Raw genomic sequence first — 22,162 nt, 5'->3', positions numbered from 1 at the left:
AAAATTGCCAGAATGGAATGCAGATATACCTACTGGTTACTGTCCTGTATGGAGCAGCTGTGTGGGATTTGACTGTGTTTTACTAATAGGAGCCTTGTTGGGCCCAGTGCTTCATAACTAGCTCTGTCTGTCAGGAATCCCCCACGGTATCCTGCTTGTGATTCATGCTATCCAGAGTCCAGGGCAAGGAGTTCTAAAACCTTATCATGTTTTGCTTTGTTTTGATACAGAGTTTCACTCTTGTTGCCCAGGCTGGAGTGTAATGGCGTGATCTCGGCTCACCACAACCTCCGCTTCCCGGGTTCAACCGATTCTCCTGCCTCAGCCTCCTGAGTAGCTGGGATTACAGGCATGCGCCACCATGCCTGGCTAATTTTGTATTTTTAGTATAGAGGGGTTTCTCCATGTTGATCAGGCTGGTCTCGACCTCCGGACCTCAGGTGATCGCCCGCCTCGGCCTCCCAAAGTGCTAGGATTATAGGCTTTTTTTTTTTTTTTTTTTTTGAGACAGAGTCTCACTCTGTCGCCCAGGCTGGAGTGCCGTGGCGCGATCTCAGCTCACTGCAAGCTCCGCCTCCCAGGTTCACACCATTCTTCTGCCTCAGCCTCCTGAGTAGCTGGGACTACAGGCGCCCGCCACCACGCCCGGCTAATTTTTTGTATTGTTAGTAGAGACAGGGTTTCACCTTGTTAGCCAGGATATTTTCTATCTCCTGACCTTGTGATCTGCCCGCCTTGGCCTCCCAAAGTTCTGGGATTACAGGCGTGAGCCACCACGCCTGGCCGTTTTGTTTTTGAGAGACAAGGTCTCGCTCTGTCACCCAGGCTGGAGTGCAGTGGCATGATCATAGCTCACTGTAACCTTGAACTCCTGAGCTCAAGTGACCCTGCTACCTCAACCTCCCAAGTAGCTGGCACCTGTAGGTGTGCACCATCACACCTGGCTATTTTTTTTTAATTAACTTTTTGTAGAGATGGGCTCTCACCATGTTGCCCAGGCTTGTCTTGAACTCCCACCTCTGCCCACATGCTGGGCATTCAATTCCTAGATCTCTTCCTCCCTCCTCTCTTGACTTGCCTCCTCCCGGATCATGATATCTTATCATTTTCCAATCACAGCGTTAATGGTAAGGCTTGAGGCTGGGCGTGGCACCCATGCCTGTAAACCCAGTGCTTTGGGAGGCAGAGGTGGGAGTTCAAGACAAGCCTGGGCCATGTTCAGCACTTTACATGCCCATTCACTGAGTTTGCACAGCCGCCCATATGACGGGCATTGTTATTCCTACTGTACAGGTGAGGAAATGGGGGCTCTGAGAAGTGTGACTGTTTGTGGGGGGCAGCAGCTGGCATGATGGAAAAAGTGTAGGCATTGGAGGTGGGATCCAAGTCCAGTCTTCCACCCACAGGTTCAGTGATGTGGGGCAAGTTGTATAACACAGTTTTCTCATCTGTAAAATCTGGACAGGCACACCTACACCCTGGAGCATTGGGAGGAGTAAATGAGATCGTGTAGATAACAGCATAGTCCTGGCATATGAGAGAAAATGGCAGGGATCTTTCTATGGCCTCAGTGTGAGAAGCAAGATCTAAACCCTCAGAGGTGGAGCGCGCCCCACACTCGGGCTCCTTCTAGATAACAGCATAGTCCTGGCATATGAGAGAAAATGGCAGGGATCTTTCTATGACCTCAGTGTGAGAAGCAAGATCTAAACCCTCAGAGGTGGAGCGCGCCCCACACTCGGGCTCCTTCTAGATAACAGCATAGTCCTGGCATATGAGAGAAAATGGCAGGGATCTTTCTATGACCTCAGTGTGAGAAGCAAGATCTAAACCCTCAGAGGTGGAGCGCGCCCCACACTCGGGCTCCTTCTAGATAACAGCATAGTCCTGGCATATGAGAGAAAATGGCAGGGATCTTTCTATGACCTCAGTGTGAGAAGCAAGATCTAAACCCTCAGAGGTGGAGCGCGTCCCACACTCGGGCTCCTTCTACTGGGACACTGGCTTCCGGATCTCCACGGAGAACTGTTCTTAAGTTAGAAGGCAAGCACAGCGGGGACACGGTGCAGGACACCTGCGGACCCAGTGCCCTTGGAATTCTTTACCTTCAGCTTTGCTCACTGCAGATTAGTCCTCATGGCTCAGCAGAGAGAGTCGAGATTGGCAGGAGGATCTCCGTCTTGCACAACATTATGATTCTCTGAGCATTTCTATATGTTGAAAATATTTTATTTAAAAATTACAACCACCCCTCCTCCTCAAAATTGCATGACAGAGATTTCACCAAACCTGACAACTGATGAGACAAAGAGAACAAGACACAGAGAGGAATTTAGAAATAATCCTTGTGCATACCTTCCGAAGTTGCCACATATTACTAAAATTACCTGTATCTGTGTCTATCCTGCTACTCTATGCATTACGTATCTTTGCATCCCCCATGCCTAGCACAGTGCCCGACACATAGTAGGTGCTCAAAAAAAGTGCCCATCATTTGTTGGACTGAACTCACAACACAGTAACAAAGAGTCAGTTAGAGCAAATGCTGTCCCTTTTCCCAGGACTGTAGCTTCCAGACCCGTGTGAGGCCTCAGCCTGATTTCTGTTCACCTTAGGACCCCAAGGCTGATTGTGCATTTCCATAAGCACCTCGCTCGCCTGCAGGACGGGGCTGGGTTGGTGGAGGCCACCAGAGGTGCTCAGTGTTCAATCACGCGGAAAGTGGGCTAAAGGGCAGCGCCTCCTGCTCCCTCCAGAGATGCACTTCCATTCTCTGAAACGACAACTTCTCTGCACTCGCTTAATGGGATCCCAAATAACACGTCGCAGACCAGTCTTTTATCACTGTTGCCCCTTGGAACACATTTCGAATGCTGGCCATTAAAAGCAGGCCATTTCACGGTTCTTTAATGATGACACTAATAACTGTGGATTTTTGTCTCCCAGAGTCCTGATGAGCTGAGCCAAGGAGTAAATTACGGAGCTAACTTTTATGTGCATGGTTTATTGATCTGTGAGCTTCAAGGAAACTGCACCAGCCCCTATAGTTTGGCAGTCCAGACTACCTTTTCATCTGTGTAATTGGGCCACGAGGGCGCAGTTAATATTCAATTTATATTAATAGGAAGACAAAGAACATGATGTGCCAGCTCCATATTGAAGTAATGGGCATATCAAAATATTCTACCTGGTAATTATAAATAAATCAGTTTTCCCGTGACCCAGCAAAGATGATGTTGCTAATTCACTGTGCATTTCATCATAATTTATCCTGAGAAAGTTCAGTGCTGCCATGTGCATGTATATCGCAGAGTATACAAGGGTGCTCCATCGTAAAACACCCAGCTGTCTTCATCCATGCTGTCACCCATCTTTTCTTAACAGGTGAAAGTCATGCTTCGCATCTGTTCCACCTTGGCTCGAGATACTTCAGAATCCAGCTCTTTCTTAAAGGTGGACCCACGGAAGAAGCAGATCACCTTGTACGATCCCCTGACTTGTGGAGGTCAAAATGCCTTCCAAAAGAGAGGCAACCAGGTTCCTCCAAAGATGTTTGCCTTCGATGCAGTTTTTCCACAAGACGCTTCTCAGGTGGGTATCGGCCCCCTCTCAGGCTCAGGCAACGTTGATGAAAGGGCAACGTTTACTCATTCACAAGGGCCCTTGAGCTGGGAGGGTGTCTTCTGGAGCATTCTGATGGACCAGTTCCTTCAGGAGTCAATCTGAGCTCCATCGAATGGTCCAGTGCTTTTGAATTACTGGTGTCAGACCTTGGGCAGGATCAGTGTGCACGGATTTCAATAAAATCTGTCCTTGGGGAGAAGGAAGTGTGAGCCAGTCAGTGGATCACACACAGAAGCAGGAAGATAACAGAAAGGGACAAGGACAATGCGTCAAGGTGCTGGTGACAGATCTAGTAGGACCCTACTCCTGCCTGGGCATTGTACGAAGGGAAAAAAAAAGTGTTTCAGGGAGCTGATTAGAATTAGGCCATCTCCTAGGCCCTGTATAAGCACACTGGGGTTGAGGGCAAGCCTGTAGCCCTAGTAAGGAACCAGAGTGCAAGGCAGGGAAACCGAGGCTGACATGCATCCTGTGGCCTGGCTCAGTGGAGTGAAGGGGAAGAAGAGAGGCTCAGGGACAGGTGTTGTATTCGCTGAATTGCTGCCTTACAAATCACCCTAAAATTCAGTGCTTAATACAGTAAGCATTTATCATTGCTCATCGGTCAGCTGAGCAGCTCTTCTGGTCCTAGCTCAGCTCATTTTTATGTCTATGATCAGCTGTGGGTTGGGCAGGCAGCTCTGTGGATCTTGGCTGGATATTAGCCAGGCAAAATAAAATCATCCTATATCACACCATAGGCACATGTCTTTGGGGGTTGGCTGGCTTTACACTGGTCTAGAATAGCCTTGACCAGGTCAGCTGGTCTCTCTTCCACATTGTCTGTCATCATCCAGCAGGCTAGCTTGGGCTAGTTCTCAAGGCAGTATCCAGGACCCATGCATGCAGGTCTCTGGAGGCCTAAGCTCAGAATTGACCCAATATCACTTCTGCTGGATTCTACTGGCCCAGCTTCATGAGATGGAGAAGAGACTGCTTCTAATGATTGGACGAGCTCCAAGTCACATTGCAAGGGAGTTGCACCCAGGCTGGGGTGGAGAATTGGGGCCATTTTTATTAATCTACTATGAGCATAATTGGGAGGCTACTTGGGGGCCCAGGGTACCAAGATTACTGAGCCATGGGCAGCCAGTGAACTGCAGACCTCACCAGATGCTGCAACTAAAGCTGCTAGTAGATATCTGTTCTCCTTTGGATTCACCCTGGAGCTTTGGTGAAGATGGGCCTCTAAGTGGCACGAAACAGCACCTGTTCCTTCAGGGGAGGGAGCAGGGACATACGTGTAGAACTGATTGCAGAAATGAATAACTCAGGTTATAGAATATAGCCTACTTTGCCTGGAGTTTGCATCTTTCTGGTAAGTTTCTAGTGCTTATCAAGATTTACATTAAACAGTGTATAGGATAATAACTAATAACCTATAGCAGAACCTGACGATAACAGTGCGAATAGTTACCATTTGCAGCCTCTGTGAATTTCCTCCAGGCTGCATCTGAGTAGAGGAGGTGGCGATGTTCTCACGGGCTCCTATATTACACCGTGGGCACACAGCACATGTTACAGGCTCCATTCATTAAGAAGTTGAGCATGTGGTTTCCCCAAAGAGTTTTACCCAAGAAGACAAAGTACTTTATGAATAAGTTCTATGGTTTCTCTCCTTATTACATTTTTTGTGTGGCATACCACCCAATGGGCTCAGTAATTTAAACCTGACATTCGGTCTAACAAATGGCCTACAAATAATTTCATTAACACAGTTAAAACTTTTCAGAAGCAAATCTCCACAAGTTGTAAGAATTCCAAAGCAAACCCTAAATCAAGCATGGACTATGAACGCGTTTTAGATTTATTCCAGAAAAAGGGTCCATTTTAATTGCTAGTCTTTGTTTACATTTCACACTCGGCTGCAGAGCTCAGTATGCTCAATACTGGAGTTTCGCTCATTTCAGAATGCCTTACTTTCATTCAAATTTCCAATGTTATAATAAATTACATGTCTGTGTAAATTTGCAGTTTTCAAGACATTTCGCAGACATTAACACATTTGACTCTTCCTGGAATTCAGTGGGGTAGGAAGAGAGGCACTGATGTTTTCATGTGACACACAAGGAAACCGAGACTCAAAGATGAAGTCACTTGTTCAAAGTCCCTTTCCCGAGCAGACGTCCTTCCTGGATTCCCCCATTAACCCCTCTGTATCCTGCCCGGTACGGTGGTGTATCTTTGACCCCCCGCCATTTTATCTAATATTTCCTAGCAGTGTGGCCTCAGGCGAGTCACTCAGCCTCTCTGGACCTCAGTGTCCTTCCTCATCTGTCAGGTGAGGACATGACCACAATGTTCCTCATCAGGCCATGTGATTCCTCCAGTTGACACACAGGAAGTGCTCACAGCAGAGCCAGGAACACAGCAAGTGCTCAACAAATGTTGTGGTATTTTTACTGTTATCGCTGTCAATATTAGCAGCATGCTGCTGGCCAGGGCAAACTCAGCCCCACAGGGTGGGCACCCCTGGAGCCCCCAAGCCTGAAAGGAGGGAGTGTGCGGAGTGGGCCTGTGCTCTCCAGTCCTCATTTTCAGCCTGTGAAGCCGCAGCCACCATGGTGACCCGGGCAGTTAGAAATTGTGCTTTCTCTTCGTTTCTAAGGAAATCAGCTTCCTGAAGCTAAACAGTGATTAGAACAGTCCTGTTTCATGGTTGCCTTTGAGAGCCATATGACCCTTCAGTGGCTTCGGCAGTCGCTGGCTGCCCCTGTTGGGACACGTCTCTGCTGGGACACACCCCTGCTGGAGAACCTGGACTTGTGGGCAGGCAGAGCCTTCCTGCAGACCTGGCCCTTCCCATGGGGGCTGTGCTCAAGAAGGCTGCATGCCTCTCCAGGTCCCAGGGGAAGCAGCAAGGGGCCTCCGGGGCCCCTGCCAGCTCTTAACACACACCAGATGGACAGCCCGCTGACCACGCTCTTCTCAGTGGAGAGCCGGGTGGGAACTGTGCCAGGGGATGCCGCCCCAACTCTGCACAGCAGGTCTCCTCTCGCCCCCGGCCTCTGCACGGGTGACTCAGTGTGGTCCACACACAGCCAACATTCTCCCAGGTGGCTCAAGAATCAAATACAGCTTATTTTATGTATAGCTCAAGGTGATTTCTCAGCCTCCTGCCTCCCATCCCACTTTATGTCCAAAGAAGGCTTAGTCCATTGGGCAGCCTTCTGCCTGCTCTGCAGACACGCCTCTGGCAAATTCCATCAAGACGCTACTGCTTCTGTCCCAGGGTTAGCACTGGGCTCTCCTTGCCTAAGTCCTGGGGGGGTTGAAAGATCCTGTGTGCCCCACAGCAGCCCTGTCCTGCCACCCCCTCTGGCCCAGGAGGAGCCCCCCGCCCCCCGCAGAGTTGCTGGGGACCACCCTGGAACAAGTGACAGCTGTTGGAAGTGTGGTTTTTCAATTTTAGTTTAGGAGAGAAAACTGATTTCCAAATACTTGGGTTCACTGTGCTGCTGAATAACAACATTCACGGCCCGGGTGCCCACCGGGAGGCACGCTGCCCCGAGGGCTGCAAAGCCCCATGTCAGCACTGCCTCCTGGAGCTCCTACGAGCCCTGACTCCGGCCCCGAGACAGAAATGAAAGCAACAGGGCACAGCGAATAATGCTATCTTTCTGCTTCTGTGACAAGTCTCAGGTGCTAAACAAAGAGAAGGACATTTCCCAGATCTCCAAGTTAGTCCACAAAACCGACAGCTCTGATGGCTCGCAGAGCTCTGTATTAGCGGGTGTTCAGGGGAAATACAAAACATCATCGAGAGCCTGGTCCCTGTCTAGGATTTAATAATCAAATTGGAGACCAGACACACACACCCGGCCAAAGAACACCTAATAACATACCATGTGGTGACTGATACTCTGTATGTTGAATGTATCTGTAGCAAAAGGAAGAAAAGGCAGGTTTTGAAAAGAGGAGCATGGGCCGGGCGCAGTGGCTCACGCCTGTAATCCCAGCACTTTGGGAGGCCGAGGCAGGTGGATCACCTGAGGTCAGGAGTTTGAGACCAGCCTGACCAACATGGTGAAACTCTCTCTCTACTAAAAAAATGCAAAAAATTAGCCAGGCATGGTGGCACATGCCTGTAATCCCAGCTACTCGGGAGGCTGAGGCAAGAGAATCACTTGAGCCCAGGAGGCGGCGGTTGCAGTGAGTTGAGATCGCGCCATTGCACTCCAGCCTGGGCAACGAGACTGAAACTCCGTCTCAAAAAAAAAAAAAAAAAAAATGAGGAAGGTGTGAATTGAAAATGAGGAAAGAGATCAGGAGAGAAAGCAGATATATATCACAAACCTCTTGCTTACGTGAGAACTACGGTGTTTCTCAAGGTCTCACTTGTGAAATGGTGGGTCACCTTTTTCCCTCTCATAAGCCTGGCCTGTTTAATAAACTCTATGTATACGTGTTTCAGCAGAGGGTGAGTGGAGAGTTTAAAGGCCTTATCCGGGAGCCCAGAATGGCAGATGAGGGAAGGGAATGAGGTTCATGAGCACACTGTGCCCCCATTCCAGCCTGCTCCTGCCTGCTCTACAGACGCATTCGCTGAAACGTACCACGGATTAGCAGAAGGGTGGTTTGCAGTTCACGTGCATAATGCTCAGGCTTGCAAAGGGCGGAAGGTCGCCAGGGGTTCTGAGCATCTCCAAAACTTCACGACAGAGGCCAACCCACCTGGGAACACAGTGACACTGGGACCCGAAGCCCCAGGAAGGTGGGCTCACTTTCGTTGTTAGTGGTGTCTCCGCTGCGAGGTCCATTCACGGCTCGTGTCTCCTCTTGTGTCTGACAGGCTGAAGTGTGTGCAGGCACCGTGGCAGAGGTGATCCAGTCTGTGGTCAACGGAGCAGATGGCTGCGTGTTCTGTTTCGGCCACGCCAAACTGGGTTCGTGAGAGTTTCACTTTCTCATGCGGCTCATTGAGCTGCCTGTCATCCCATGCATTCCTCTGTCTCCCTCCCAGAGTTCTCTGATGACAGGAAGGGCTGCGTTTCTCTTAGGTGTTGAGCTGAATAACCAATAACAAGTTATACGACGAAAACCTATGTTGTTCATTGTAGGTGGACACCCATTCATGTAGGAAAGCCTTCAAGTCCAAATAGATGGAAAGAGAAGTAGCAGAGTTGTTCCCACTTGGTCCAGGTCAGAGTCAAGCCCAGCAGGCAGGCAGGAAAATATTCATTTCCTGAGCAGCCGCTGTTTGGGAAGCAGATAGGGCCCCTTGCACCACCCCACCCAGGAGGATGTGGGTTGGTGGTTGGACCCCTGTAAAAGCCAGAGGAGCAACCTCCAAGCAAAGCCCAGAGCCCAGGACGCGTCTGGAGAAAGCAGTGCACACCGTCGGGAACACTCCAGCGCTGAAGCATCTGGGAAAGGAGGCAGCAGAGCCCCCCAACAAGGGGTTCATAAATCCCCCCACAGTCCCATCTTACTTCTGACCTGTGGTCATCTGCTCCCCAGGCCTTGCCCTTACACGCTTGATATGTTTAGTGAATTGAGGAGCTTCAAAAACTGTCCCTTGGCAGAGATTCCAACAGAGGCCTTGCTGGAGCTCACAGAGGCCGGTTCTCAGCCAGGACAGGAAGCCATTGCCTCTCTCTGCACTTCCGTCCTCCCCAGCCCTTCCTCTCGATCTTGATGTAAGCAGTCATCTGGGTTTTAATAGAATTTGCTCATGCCATAAAAATATACACAGCATTTAACTTGAGACAGGATATAAAGTGTGAATATGTGGACTTAATCTGGGGGGTGACTATAAAAAGAACCATAATGATGATGAAAAAGCCCAGCCTTCCCACTGTGTGTAAAGCAGTGCAGGAACTGGATAGCATGTGATATTTGGGGTCCTCCTCAAGGTACATGGTGATTTAATCTTGTCACGTGTCTGGGCACTTGCTTTGTTTCTTTTTTTTTTAAGAGATGGCTCTCAGTTGCCTGGGCTGGAGTACAGTGGCATGCTCATAGATTACTGTAACCTCCAATTCCTGGGCTCAAGTGATCCTCTCGCCTCAGCTTCCCAAGTAGCTGGGGCCACAGGCATGCCCCACCACACCCAGATAATTTTTAAAAATTTTTCATAGAGGCAGGGTCTCCGTATGTTGCCCAGACTGGCCTGGAACTCCTGGCCTCAAGCAGTCCTCCCGTCTTGGCCCCCACAAAGTGCTGAGATTACAGGCATGAGCCACTGAGCCCAACCAGCATTCTTTATTATAGCCATTTAGTTAGTAATACCAGAAAATGCCTTCTGTTGTTGTCAAATACTATTTCTCTCATCTTTTTGTCCCTTCTCTTCCCTTTTCCCCCCTTCCCTGTGCCCTTCTTCTATATCCTTGGCATCTATTTTGGAGACTCGGTGGAATGATGCCTGGACACTGAACCTGCTTTTCTTCCTTCCCTGGTTCTCCCAGGAAAATCCTACACCATGATCGGAAAGGATGATTCCATGCAGAACCTGGGCATCATTCCCTGTGCCATCTCTTGGCTCTTCAAGCTCATAAACGAACGCAAGGAAAAGACCGGCGCCCGTTTCTCAGTCCGGGTTTCCGCCGTGGAAGTGTGGGGGAAGGAGGAGAATCTGCGGGATCTGCTGTCGGAGGTGGCCACGGGCAGCCTGCAGGACGGCCAGTCCCCGGGCGTGTACCTCTGTGAGGACCCCATCTGCGGCACGCAGGTGATTGCTTCTGAAGCCTGGCTCGCCCCAAGGTGGCTCCCTCCCCACCTCAGAGGCTGGGGCAGCTCCACCCGTGAATCACTGAACCTGTAAACTCAGAGGCTTACGGGTGTTTACTTTAAAGTGCACTGGAACTTTATGGCCTGCAGCTGTGGGGCCATCGGCTTGCCCAGTCTAAATATTTGTACCTTGACTCTAATTGACAATGAGCAGGGACCACAATTACAGCATTTGGGGGAGAAATGGAATTCACTTTCTTTATGCCCCTTTCAAAAAAAAAAAAAGTAACAATCTTTCTTTTGTTTGACAACAAACCGGAATATTTACTGCTCTGCACAAATAGCTAGAGCCATTACGGGGCTGTTGATGACTCTATAAACTGTGTTTCTGGCACCGGTTTACAGCCGGATTAGCAGTACTGCAGGAAAAACTAATAACCACTTTCTAATTAGAACCGTGATATAATTGCTAGAACTATGGAAGCCAAGAGAAGCTCCAGTTCACCGTTTCAGGATGCTAAGCCTGTTGGGAGGGTCTCTCCTTTGCTGTTTGACAACAGATGTAGGAATGACCCGGGAGCTGCAATTCATTCATATCCAGAATAATCAATCCTTCCAGTCTCTAACAGTAGGCTTTATTTTCCCGTGTTGTCAGATGCCTCCTTTTGTAGATAGGTGTTCCGTTTGATAAGTACCTGCCTCTTCCCAACTGGGATTGTTTGCACAGGTGAGGATACCTCCCGTGGCCTGTTATACTCATTACTCAAACCTGACCATGCTCTTCCCCTGCTTAAAGCACCTCAGATCCCTCCATTTCCCTGAGTCCTCTTTCGTCTGCATCTGTCACCTCGAGGACTTGTTTAAACACTGATCGCTGGGCACCCCCCCAGAGTTTCCACTTCAGTAGGTCTAGAGTAGAGCTCCAAAATGTGCATTTCCAACAAGTTCCCATGAGATGATCATGCTGCCGGTCCAGGGATCACAGTTGGAAATCACTGTTCTGAGGCATCAAATGTGCAGAGACAGTATCTACACAGTGTCTGTGATGCAATCAGTAGGACCCGACCCACTGCTCCTGTTCCAGGCATTTTCTAGACATTCAAATATGCTTTCACCCCCATTCGTTTTTAGAACTTCATTGATGAAGTTCCACTAAGGGGTGAAAAATCTGGTTAAATGAAGGCTAAGAAAAAGAAGAAAAGACCAATATTCCCTTTAATTCTTGTTGAAAAATCTTTTAAATTCTTTGGTTTATTTTTCCATAGCGAGACAAAATTGTGAACACAAAAGAATCTCTCTTTGAAGTCTGAGGATTTTGATGGCCTCAGGTTCTAAATATTGGCTCTTACAGTTCAAAATTATTTGTATAGTTAGAGTAGAAAATTGTCAGAATTTGTACCAACCTTAAGACATGTACTGCAAATTAGTTCTTTGAACAAATCAGAAACGTGAGTTGCCTTTTCTCCCCAAAAAGAGGAGTGCTGGTTCAGTTCTGTTAATGTGATCGTTGTGATTCAGGTTTAAAATAATTGCCAAGTGTTTTCATAAGATTCAGACACATTACCCCGTGTGCTTTCTTTCATCAATTAATGAGTATGCCGGGAGCATGGATTCAGGAACTAAAGGTAAATAGGTATCTCCTAAATTTAGATGAGACATTCAAGTATCGTGAGTGTTTGAGGGTGCCCTTTACACTGGTTTCTTATTTATAACTATCCTAGTAAATATGGCCTAAAATTGGCTTTAATTAAATAACTGCAAAACTAGGAGTCAAATGAAAGCTAACCAAGTTTTTTTACATCTTTGGGACACCACTGCTATGAGGCCTCAAATCACATTTTGCAACCTACCTGTCTCCAAACAATCTAATCTTTGGACTCAAGATGCAGTCACATCGCTCCTGTTTTCTTAGGTAAATGGATAGCCAGGGGTGTTGGTTTGCCGCCCTCTGCAGAGATAAGGATGAGCCATCTGCTCCCAGCTTTTCACACCCACTAGTTCCAGATTCTATTTAGATTGTAAAGTAGGTAAAAATAGGTTTCATCCAATAAGTATGCTCAATATTAATTTTCAGAAATGAATTAATTAAGCTGAGAATTGCACATGAGCATAGCACCTTGTTTCAGAAGGGTTTTCGGCCTTAGAGGGGCACGTGGCTTTACTATACAGAACACACAGCCAGCTGAATGGTGCTGGGGACACCCAGGCATGAGTGACAGCAAGCCCTCCTCAGCCTGCAGCCTCATCTCTTGGCTTCTGTCTTCCAGCTGCAGAACCAGAGCGAGCTGCGGGCCCCCACCGCAGAGAAGGCTGCCTTTTTCCTGGATGCCGCCATTGCCTCCCGCAGGAGCCACCAACAGGACTGTGATGAGGACGGCCACCGCAACTCACACGTGTTCTTCACACTGCACATCTACCAGTACCGGATGGAGAAGAGCGGGAAAGGGGGAAGTAAGTCGGCCACTCCACCCTCCTGCCTCCTTAGCGGCTCTGGCCCCAGCCAGAAACCCCTTGGGCAACCATGACCTTTGTGTGTGTGTGTGTGTGTGTGTGTGTGTGTGAGACAGGGTCTTGCTCTGTCACCCAGGCTGCAGTGCAGTGGCACGATCACAGCTCACTGCAGCCTCAAACTCCTGGGCTCAAGTGATCCTCCTGCCTCAGTCTCCCAAGTAGCTTGGGACTACAGGCTCATGCCACCACACCTAGCTATTTATTTGTTTATCTTTGTAGAGATGGGACCTTGCTATGTTGCCCAGGCTGGTCTAGAACTCCCGGTCTTGAGATCCTCTTGCCTTGGTCTCCCAAAGTGTTGGGATGAAAGGTATGAGCCACCATGCCTAGCCAAACTTTTCTTAATAGACTACAATATGCAGTTCAGTGATTCGTAATTCAAGATAATTATAGTATCTGGGCTGAAGTTCACTTTTGAACTGTCCAGGGAAAGGAGTTTGCTTTGGTAAAGGTAATTTACAAATGTCATTGCCATGAGAATGTGAGAGGTCAAAGTTACAAAAAGAAAACAACTGCCTGACAGTATCTTTTTGTTCACAGACCCCAAAAATGCTCCTCAAGAAAGACCAACATTTATCCACCAAAGCACTCCGGCAGTGTGTTATTATCATTAGCTCGAGGCCACTGTATGGACCATGTTTTTTAAAATAGCATAGAAATCAGGCTTTTGAATAACTACCCAGACCCCGGCTGCCTCCCTCAAATCGTCAGTGAAGGTTTACTGTCAAAACCCAGGTGCGGTGCCTGCTCTTCGAGTGAGCTGCCCTGCCAGGAACCCAACACTGTGCCCCTACAGACACCTCTTGGCTGTGTTTCCAAAGTCAGCCCGGGCTGGGGTGCAATTCTCTGCCTTCTGTGAAGTAGTGTTTACTCTATGCCCAAAAGAGTTGAGCACCAGATCAGCTGAATGTCTCCAGCAGGGATCTTGGACCAGGGGCAAAGTGGTCTGTTGATTTCACTGGGTTCCTAAGGCAGGTTGTGGGTAACGGGGCTGCTGGGCTGGCCGGGCAGTGGCTTCCGTGGTTCCTCCATGTCCCGCTCTGCCGGGCTTTCAATACACAGGCAACTGGCTCCCAGCGCTTTCTGCATGATTGTCTCAAAGACACTGGATGCCAGAAAAACAATCAGAAAACTGAGTTAAGAGTCTAACCCTGGACTGGAAATTGTAAAGCTCATTGACTAAAGCAGAGACGGTCCGCAAAGCTGTTGTAGATGAAGCCTAGAATTAAGACATCCAAGTAGGACCAGGCGTGGTGGCTCACACCTGTAATCCCAGCACTTTGGAAGGCCAAGGTGGGTAGATCACTTGAGGTCAGCAGTTTGAGACCAGCCTGGCCAACATGGAGAAACCCCGTCTCTACTAAAAATAAAAAAATTAGCTGGGCGTGGTGGCACACACCTCCCAGCTAGTTGGGGGTCTGAGGCAGGAGAATTGCTTGAACCCAGGAGGCGGAGGTTGCAGTGAGCCCAGATCGTGCCACTGCACTCCAGCCTGGGTGACAGAGCAAGGCTCTGTCTCAGAAAATAAAAATAAAAAGACTTCCAGCTGGGATCTATGGACAGGCTCCCCCTGATTTCCCCCTAAGCCTCCTCGTGGCTCAAAAGACCTGGACAACAGTACTCCTGGGGAGAGAGCTCTTGAGGGCTTCTGCTGTCCCCAGGCAAAAGCGCCTCCCTTCCCCCACCTCAGTGCCTCTCTTCCTACTCTTTAGTTACTGTTGTTAAAATCCAGGTTTATTGCAGTATAAGGTACATTCACCAAAACATCACTTTGATGTGTCTTTAGATGAGTTTTGGCCAATCTATACAGTCATGTAGCCACCACCATTATCAAAATAGAGCATAAGGCTAAAGTGCCCTCTTGCCGTTTGTCCCTTCCCCTGACCTCTAGCCCCTGGCAACCACGGATCTGACTGTTGTCCTGGTTTTGCGTTTATCCAGGATATCGTGGGAATGGACTCGTGTGGCCCAGATGTGGCCTTTTGTGTCTGGCTTCTTTCACGTAGTGTCCTAATGCATTTGAGACTCCCCCATGCTGCAGCACGCGTCTCTTGTTTCTTCTGGTTCCTGCTGCCTGCTCTGCCTGCTCCTTTAGTTTTTTTGTTTGTTTGAGATGAAGTCTCACTCACTCTGTTGCCCAGGCTGGAGTACAGTGGCGTGATCTCGGCTCACTGCAACCTCCGCCTCCCGGGTTCAAGCGATTCTCCTGCCTCAGCCTCCTGAGTAGCTGGGAATACAGGTGCCCACCACCATGTCTGGCTAATTTTTGTACGTTAAGTAGAGACGGAGTTTCACCATATTGGCCAGGATGGTCTTGAACTCCTGACCTCGTGATCCACCCGCCTCAGCCTCCCAAAGTGTTGGGATTACAGGCGTGAGCCACCGCACCTGGCCTCTCCTTCAGTTTTGACTGGGCCTGGAGGCTTGGTTCCTACCCTACCACCAGGACAGAATGAAAATATCCACAGCTGGGGCTGGAGTTTCTCTAACTGGGGCTGCTTTTTATGGCTCTGAAAATCAGCCCTGAGCTGCCTCCAGTGGCTGCTGTGAAGAACCCAGAGGTTCTGGTCCTCACTTACAGCGGGCGAGGCGCCCCAGGGAAGTGGCCCATTAGCTTGAGGGCAGCTCTCTCGACAGCTCATGATGGTGAGCAAAGTCTCACTGGAGAGGAGCCGAGGATAGTGAACGGGAATCTCTCGGGAGATGTATTCTTGGTAACAGGCTCACACCATGTAGAGCGCTTCCGTTTAGAATCACGTTCTTAAAGAAGGAAACAGGGATTCGGATAGGGATGAGGAGATCCAGACCTTTAAAATCGACAGCACAATTGTATCCACATTTCTCCTGACTGTGTGGGAGTTGGCCTTGAACCCTGCCCTCACCGTTTTCTCCTGGGTAGTGTCTTCACCCTGTCAATGTAAGAGTCTGACAAATGTTTAGTTTATTCTTTTAAGCAGCTGTCAGTAATCATCATCATCAGAGCCTGCAGGACTTTCTTGTACTTTCAGCAAAGAGTGACTTGCAAAACATCTAACCCTTGAGCCAAATGACTCCCAAATGGCACTGATCAGAAAAACTTGGGAGATGGGATTATCTCTCCTCCTTCCAGGTTTCAAACCAAACTGAGGACAACTCTGTTTTCGGTTTTGTACTTTTTTTCTTTTTTGCAGTTCTGCTTTCGATTTGGAATCTGAAAGTAGGGAGAAATCTTGAAAACAAGGAAACAGTTCATTAAATGACTTCAAATATAAGAACTTGAAATTCAGATTCCACAAAAGTTTAGGCCAAGACATTCCCTAAACCCAGTGATCCACCCCAAATCAGTACCTAAGGAATCCTGCACCCTTATTAAATATTTAATAACCAGCTCATCTTCTTCCTATTTTTAAGTTGTGAAAGAGAATTGCTTTTAAATAATGCATTCAGGTTAAAAGAAAGGGCAAATACCACGAATGGTTTCCAAAACCTCTGTTAGGTCCTTCCTAATGTTTCAGTAGATGAGAACAAAGAAGGGGAAGGAGTCCAGGGGTCGTGCGATCGGCAGACCTGGGGGACATCTCTTTCCTCCCGAGGGGAAAGGATCCCGGCCAGAATGCACACGGCCTCCCCGCCTGGGACTCACTTGACTTCAGTGAATTTATAACTGTTTAAAATATAATGAGGAGATTTGGAGGGTTGTTTAAAATGGAAATTTTGTTTACTTACATATAAGTAATAATCCCTGCGGACCTGGCAGCCAGAACTCAATTAGGGGAAAGTTTATTAATTAGTCACCCTGCAGGGAAGCCATTAAAAGAGATCTCTGCCACAAGAACTAAATAGACTGTGTGTGCGCCTCTGAATCTCATATGCACACATGCATTTGATACATTTTACACACAAATACATCTTACATTTATAATTTTACACACAAATGCGTTTTACACATATAAGTAGACAGACAGAAAAATGTTTTAAACATTTCCAGTCAAAATAGAAAAGTCTTTGTTGATGTATCCCTGTTTTGCAGATAGCACTAGGTTAAGCTTAAAATATCTCCCTGTTTAAAAGCTCATTGGAATTAGTGGGACTGATCCTTCAGCCTCATGGAGGCCTTCCTCTGCTTTGCGAAGCTAAATCTGTAATAGCTTGAGAGCCTCCTCGGGAATCCCAGCACTGGGAAACAGACCCTGAAGCCCTACTGATCAGAGAGCTGCTTCTCGTAACGACGCGTGTACTGGGCACCTAAAACAAGGTGGTGCTTGGGACCAGAAGTGTTTCAGATTTCAGATTGTTTTCAGATTTTGGAATATTTGCATATGTAATGATCCCTTGGGAATGGGACCCAAATCTAAATACAGATTTCATGTATGTTTCATATATGCCTTATAGACATAGCCTGAAGGTAACTTTATACAATATCTTCAATAATTTTGTGCATGAAACAAAGTTTTTACTGCATTTTGACTGCAACCCCTCACGAGGTCAGGTGTGGAATTTTCCCCTTGTGGCATCATATCGGCCTTCAAAAAGTTTGAGATTCTTGGAGTATTTTGGATTTCAGATTTTTTGGGTTAGGGATGCTCAGCGTGGACTAGTGATACTTCAGGGTAATGCGCTAATGATACGGAGATCGCACCTGTCCTGTTGACAAACATAATTTCAAAAGCCCCACTTTTATGTGTAATCTAAGCATGCAAGCAACTGTTGCTCAAGGTCCAGAATGACACCGGGTCTCTGATTTGTTCATTCACTTTATTGCCTCTGTGGGGAGGATTAGAGGGCTTTGTAGGCTGGGCTGCTGTGTGCGCACACAAACAAATGTATGTGCACATGGGCACACATCTGTGCTACACTCATCTGTCTACACATCTCATCAGACTCTTTAATCTGTTTTTGTTTGTTTGTTTGTTTGTTTGTTTTTAACACTGAGTCTCGCACTGTCACCCAGGCTGGAGTGCAGTGGCGCAATCTCAGCTCACTTCAACCTCCACCTCCTGGGTTCCCCGCGATTCTCCTGCCTCAGCCTCCTGAGTAGCTGAGATGACAGGCGTCCACCACAACACCTGGCTAATTTTTGTGTTTTTAGTAGAGACTGGGTTTCACCATGTTGGCCACGCTGGTCTCGAACTCCTGACCTCAAGTTATCCACCCACCTCAGCCTCCCCAAAGTGCTGGGATTACCATACCTAGCCTAATCTGCTTTCTTTTGACAATGCAAATGTTTTCTTTACATGTCATGGAATGGCTTAAATCAACTAATGCTGTATTTAGGGCTGTGTGGTGGATATGACTCTGGAGATCCATTCTTTGGGTGGCAGATGTGGGAAAAGAGGCTTAGGAAAGAACCTTGCTTCTAATGGAGCCACAGCCAGTCCCCTGCTGTCCCCAGCAGCGAAGCCCTGTGCAGCAAGGATGTCCACACACTACAGGGCTCTCATCTCCCGCTTGGTCAATAATGAAGTAGCAGTTTCATCTTTTTAGGTTTTTGTAATCTATATGTTTTTAAATCTTGGCCAGGAGACACTATTCTGAAGAGTGCAGCCTGGAATTCCGATCACCACATCTGTTTCTAATCTTCTCAAGCCTCCTGGCCACTCTCAGCAGGTAACTAGCATCTTAGTCAATGAGAAGACAGAGCTGACCTGGTGCATTCCTCAACTTCTCTTCTTTTGGTTTCATAGTCTCCTGGTCCCTTTACCTCAGTTTCCCCCCTGCTCCTTCCCACAGGCCTGCTGCTCCCGTCTCCTGGCGTTCTTCCTCCTGCCCCTTCTGCCTCTTCTGGGACCTCACCAATTGGGACCCCGTCAGTGGTCTTTTCATGCTTATGTTTTCAGCCTTTCCTCCCACCAAAGTCAGGGTTACAGAAGGAAGAGAAGGAGGCAGGGAGGGAGGGAAAAGGAAAGGAAAGGAACCACAACGGCACTTTGCCTCTGCCACGCTCCTCTCCGATCGCCTCCTCAACAAAGACGTCAGATTCCCCTCTTTGTAATGTCTTCTTTGAATTTCAGCAGTGTGGGGGATGTTATGCTTTTGCCTTACTCTGCCTTATATTTTGGCTGTTTGTGAGCTAGTCCAAGCCCTATTGGACTATAGGTTCCTTGAGACAGAGTGCCACAGTGCTGGGGCTGTGTCTGCTGCGTCAGTATCCAAGCCCTATTAGACTATAGGTTCCTTGAGACAGAGTGCCACAGTGCTGGGGCTGTGTCTGCTGCGTGCTGTTGGTGAGCTTGTCCAAGCCCTATTAGACTATAGGTTCCTTGAGACAGAGTGCCACAGTGCTGGGGCTGTGTCCGCTGCGTCAGTGCTCAGGTCTCCTTTGTCCAAATGAAATGTGTGCTGTGGTTTTAAAAATGAATCTCTGCTCTCGAACTCCTGACCTCAGGTGATCCACCCACCTCGGCCAGCCTGCCCAACATGGTGAAACCCCCTCTCTACTAAAATTACAAAAATTAGTCAGGTGTGGTGGCAGGTGCCTGTAATCCCAGCTACTTGGGAGGCTGAGGCAGGAGAATTGCTTGAACTCAGGAGTCAGAGGTTACAGGGTTGCAGTGAGCCGAGATGGCGCCACTGCACTCCAGCCTGGGCAATAGAGGGAAACTCTGTTTCAAAAAAAAAAAAAAAAAAAAGAATCTCTGGGCTGGGCGTGGTGGCTCACACTGTAATCCCAGCACTTTGGGAGGCTGAGGCCGGCGGATCACTTGAGGTCAGGAGTTCAAGACCAGCGTGGCCAACGTAGTGAAACCTCGTCTCTACTAAAAATACAAAAATTAGCCAGGCATGGTGGCGGGCGCCTGTAGTCCCAGCTACTCGGGAGGCTGAGGCAGGAGAATCACTTGAACCTGGGAGGCGGAGCTTGCAGTGAGCTGAGATCACGCCACTGCACTCCAGCCTGGGTGACAGGGCAAGACTCCATCTCAAAAACAAAAAATGAAAAATAAAAATTAATCTCTGTGTTATCTAGTAGAGCTGTGATTCAGGAAGAGTAAGACCACCCAATTACCTTTCACGTAAGCAGATGGTATTAGGTCAGAGAAGCCTCATAACGCAACAGAGTCAGGAGGCAGTCAGCTGACTGGGCAAGTATGTTAGGGAATTATAGAAAATGATGTATTCATAAAGGTGTTATCTGAAATTAAATAATACAAATGTATTTTTATTCATTGATCTTACGAACCACAAAGGGCCAAGGCTCTCTCTTTGAGTTTTCAATTCAAAATTTGACTTCCATGAACCACATTTGTATTAACAGTTCAGTTTTTGCTTTGAATTTCTTCAAAGAGATTTAAGAGCTTAAAAAAACACTTTACAACCAACTGGGTATAGACTTTTTCTAGATTCTTACAGTATTTTCCACTCTATAATTCCTCATTCACACAAAATTCAACATGGTTAAAAAAAATTTTTGTTTTTGAGACAGGGTCTCACTCTGTCACCCAGGCTGAAGTGCAGTGGCGCTATCTTGGCTCACTGCAACCTCTGCCTCCCAGGCTCAAGTGATCCTCCCACTTCAGCCTCCCACGTAACTGGGGCAACAGGTGCGCACGACCATGCCTGGCTAATAGTTTATATTTTTTTGTAGAGATGGGGTTTCACCATTTTGCCCAGGCTGCTCTCAAACTCCTGAGCTCAGGCGATCCACCTGCCTTGGCCTCCCAAAGTGCTGGGATTACAGGTGTGAGCCATGGTACCCGCCCAAAAAATCCTCATTTTTTATCACATCTTTTCAAAGCATTGAGTTGAGTTTTTATAAAAACATTAACTCTCTTTACAAAATCATTTCATTGGCTTATACAGTATTTTATGTTTTTATTTAAAATAACAAGTGGCAGAAACCGATTTAGGAGGAAACACAGCTGACCTATTAAGAACTATGCAGCTGATTCTTTTTGGAGCAAAAGTGCACAAACTAGACCACAGCCTCCACTAACCACGAGCCCTCAGCGTGCTGTGGGCGTCAGGCAGAACTTCTTATGCAGGTGACCTAGAGCATTGCTGAACCTGGCCAGGTGGTAAGGCAGTGGCTCCCAAACTTAGCTACACATTAGACTCACCTGGAGGGCTTTTAAAAGCATCCCAGAGTGCGTGCTGCCCTCCAGCCCAATTAAATTAGAAAGGCTGGGAGTGGGAACCAGACGTCAATATTTCTTGAAAGATTCCAGGGTGATTCCAACGGGCAGCAAAGTTTGGGAGGAACTACGACGGTGCGGGAAGGCGAGTTGAAAGAGCTTCTGCATGCTTTCTGGTTAGCTTCGGATTTTCATCTTAGATTTAGCATTAATTTTCTATGAGATCTTGGGTGATTTATTTAACTTCTATGAGCCTCAGTTTCCTTATATGTAAAATGGGGCTAATTTCTTCATTGTGGGATATTATAGGAATTAAGTGATATTAGGAGAATTTAGGATTTCCTGCTACCTTCCAGGTGCTTAATAAAGTGTGGCTCAGGCGTAGGAGACGTTATTATATTGTTTCCTGTGGGTAGAATAAGGCATGTGGGTAATTTGGTTTGGTCAAAGTCTAGACTTAAAATATTGTGTATTAGAATATAACTAAAGGATTACTCAAGGCAGACTGAGTTGTGTTCCTTTAACCCTGCAGTCTTGACCTCAAAATCTGGAAAGTCAGTGAGGAACCTGCTTCTTACCTGCTGTTAATTATCACCTATTGTGTTCATTTGCTGTGTAACTACACTTTCTCCCCAGCCGCTGGAAGTGATGGAAATTCTTGATAATAGCAAGTGGCCTGTGCTGACTCACGTTGTACTATTTCAAGTTAAGCACCATGTGTGAAATTCACAATTCTGTGCCTATGGCAACTCCAATGGGCACAGAGCAGAGAGTAGATTTTCCATTGTCTAAATGTGACTCTTACTTTGAGTCACGCAGGTATAATTATAGGTATTTTATATTATCATCCTCAGCACAGTCTAAACTGTGCCTTTTGTTCTCGTGTTCTGTTTTACTACATGTACATTATACATTTTATTCCATTACATCAAATGGACTATTAGAGTCAGAATTGGTCTCTGTCTTTGCCCTTTAATCTGTGGTGCATGTGGAATATCTGAGCTTCTCCTGTCTATATAATTAGGCTGCAAAACAGATGATATTTTGCTTTAAAAATAACTATTTCCATAGCACGCTGCTGCGACCCAAGCTTGCAGGGTACAAAATAGCATAAAACAGAAGTGACACATTATATCTTCCCCTTAAAGGGGTTTTACTGGGAATAGTTGAAGAGAAAATATAACATCCTTAATGTAAAAAGTTCTTTGCCATAGACGTGCCAGTAGCTGGAGAGCTGGCATTGCAATGCTTTCTGTAAGTATTTCTCACCT

The 22,162-nt window shown here is 47.4% G+C and overlaps 1 protein-coding gene across 2 annotated transcripts in view; it reads left to right on the top strand.

Annotated features, from left to right (window-relative positions):
• KIF26B (kinesin family member 26B) overlaps positions 1–22,162 on the top strand; it is a 560,184-nt gene that overhangs the window by 447,077 nt on the left and 90,945 nt on the right. For both annotated transcript variants that reach the window (XM_034950150.3, XM_034950152.3), the window contains 4 exons: positions 3,385–3,591; positions 8,456–8,549; positions 10,071–10,333; positions 12,600–12,783. In XM_034950150.3, the coding sequence (XP_034806041.2) occupies positions 3,385–3,591; positions 8,456–8,549; positions 10,071–10,333; positions 12,600–12,783 (748 nt within the window). The remainder of the gene's footprint in view (positions 1–3,384; positions 3,592–8,455; positions 8,550–10,070; positions 10,334–12,599; positions 12,784–22,162) is intronic.

The sequence above is a fragment of the Pan paniscus genome, chromosome 1 (genome assembly GCF_029289425.2).
Source record: "Pan paniscus chromosome 1, NHGRI_mPanPan1-v2.0_pri, whole genome shotgun sequence".
Classification (NCBI taxonomy): Eukaryota; Metazoa; Chordata; class Mammalia; order Primates; family Hominidae; genus Pan; species Pan paniscus.
Note: the sequence above shows the minus strand (reverse complement) of the source record. Positions and strands in the feature narration are given on the sequence as shown.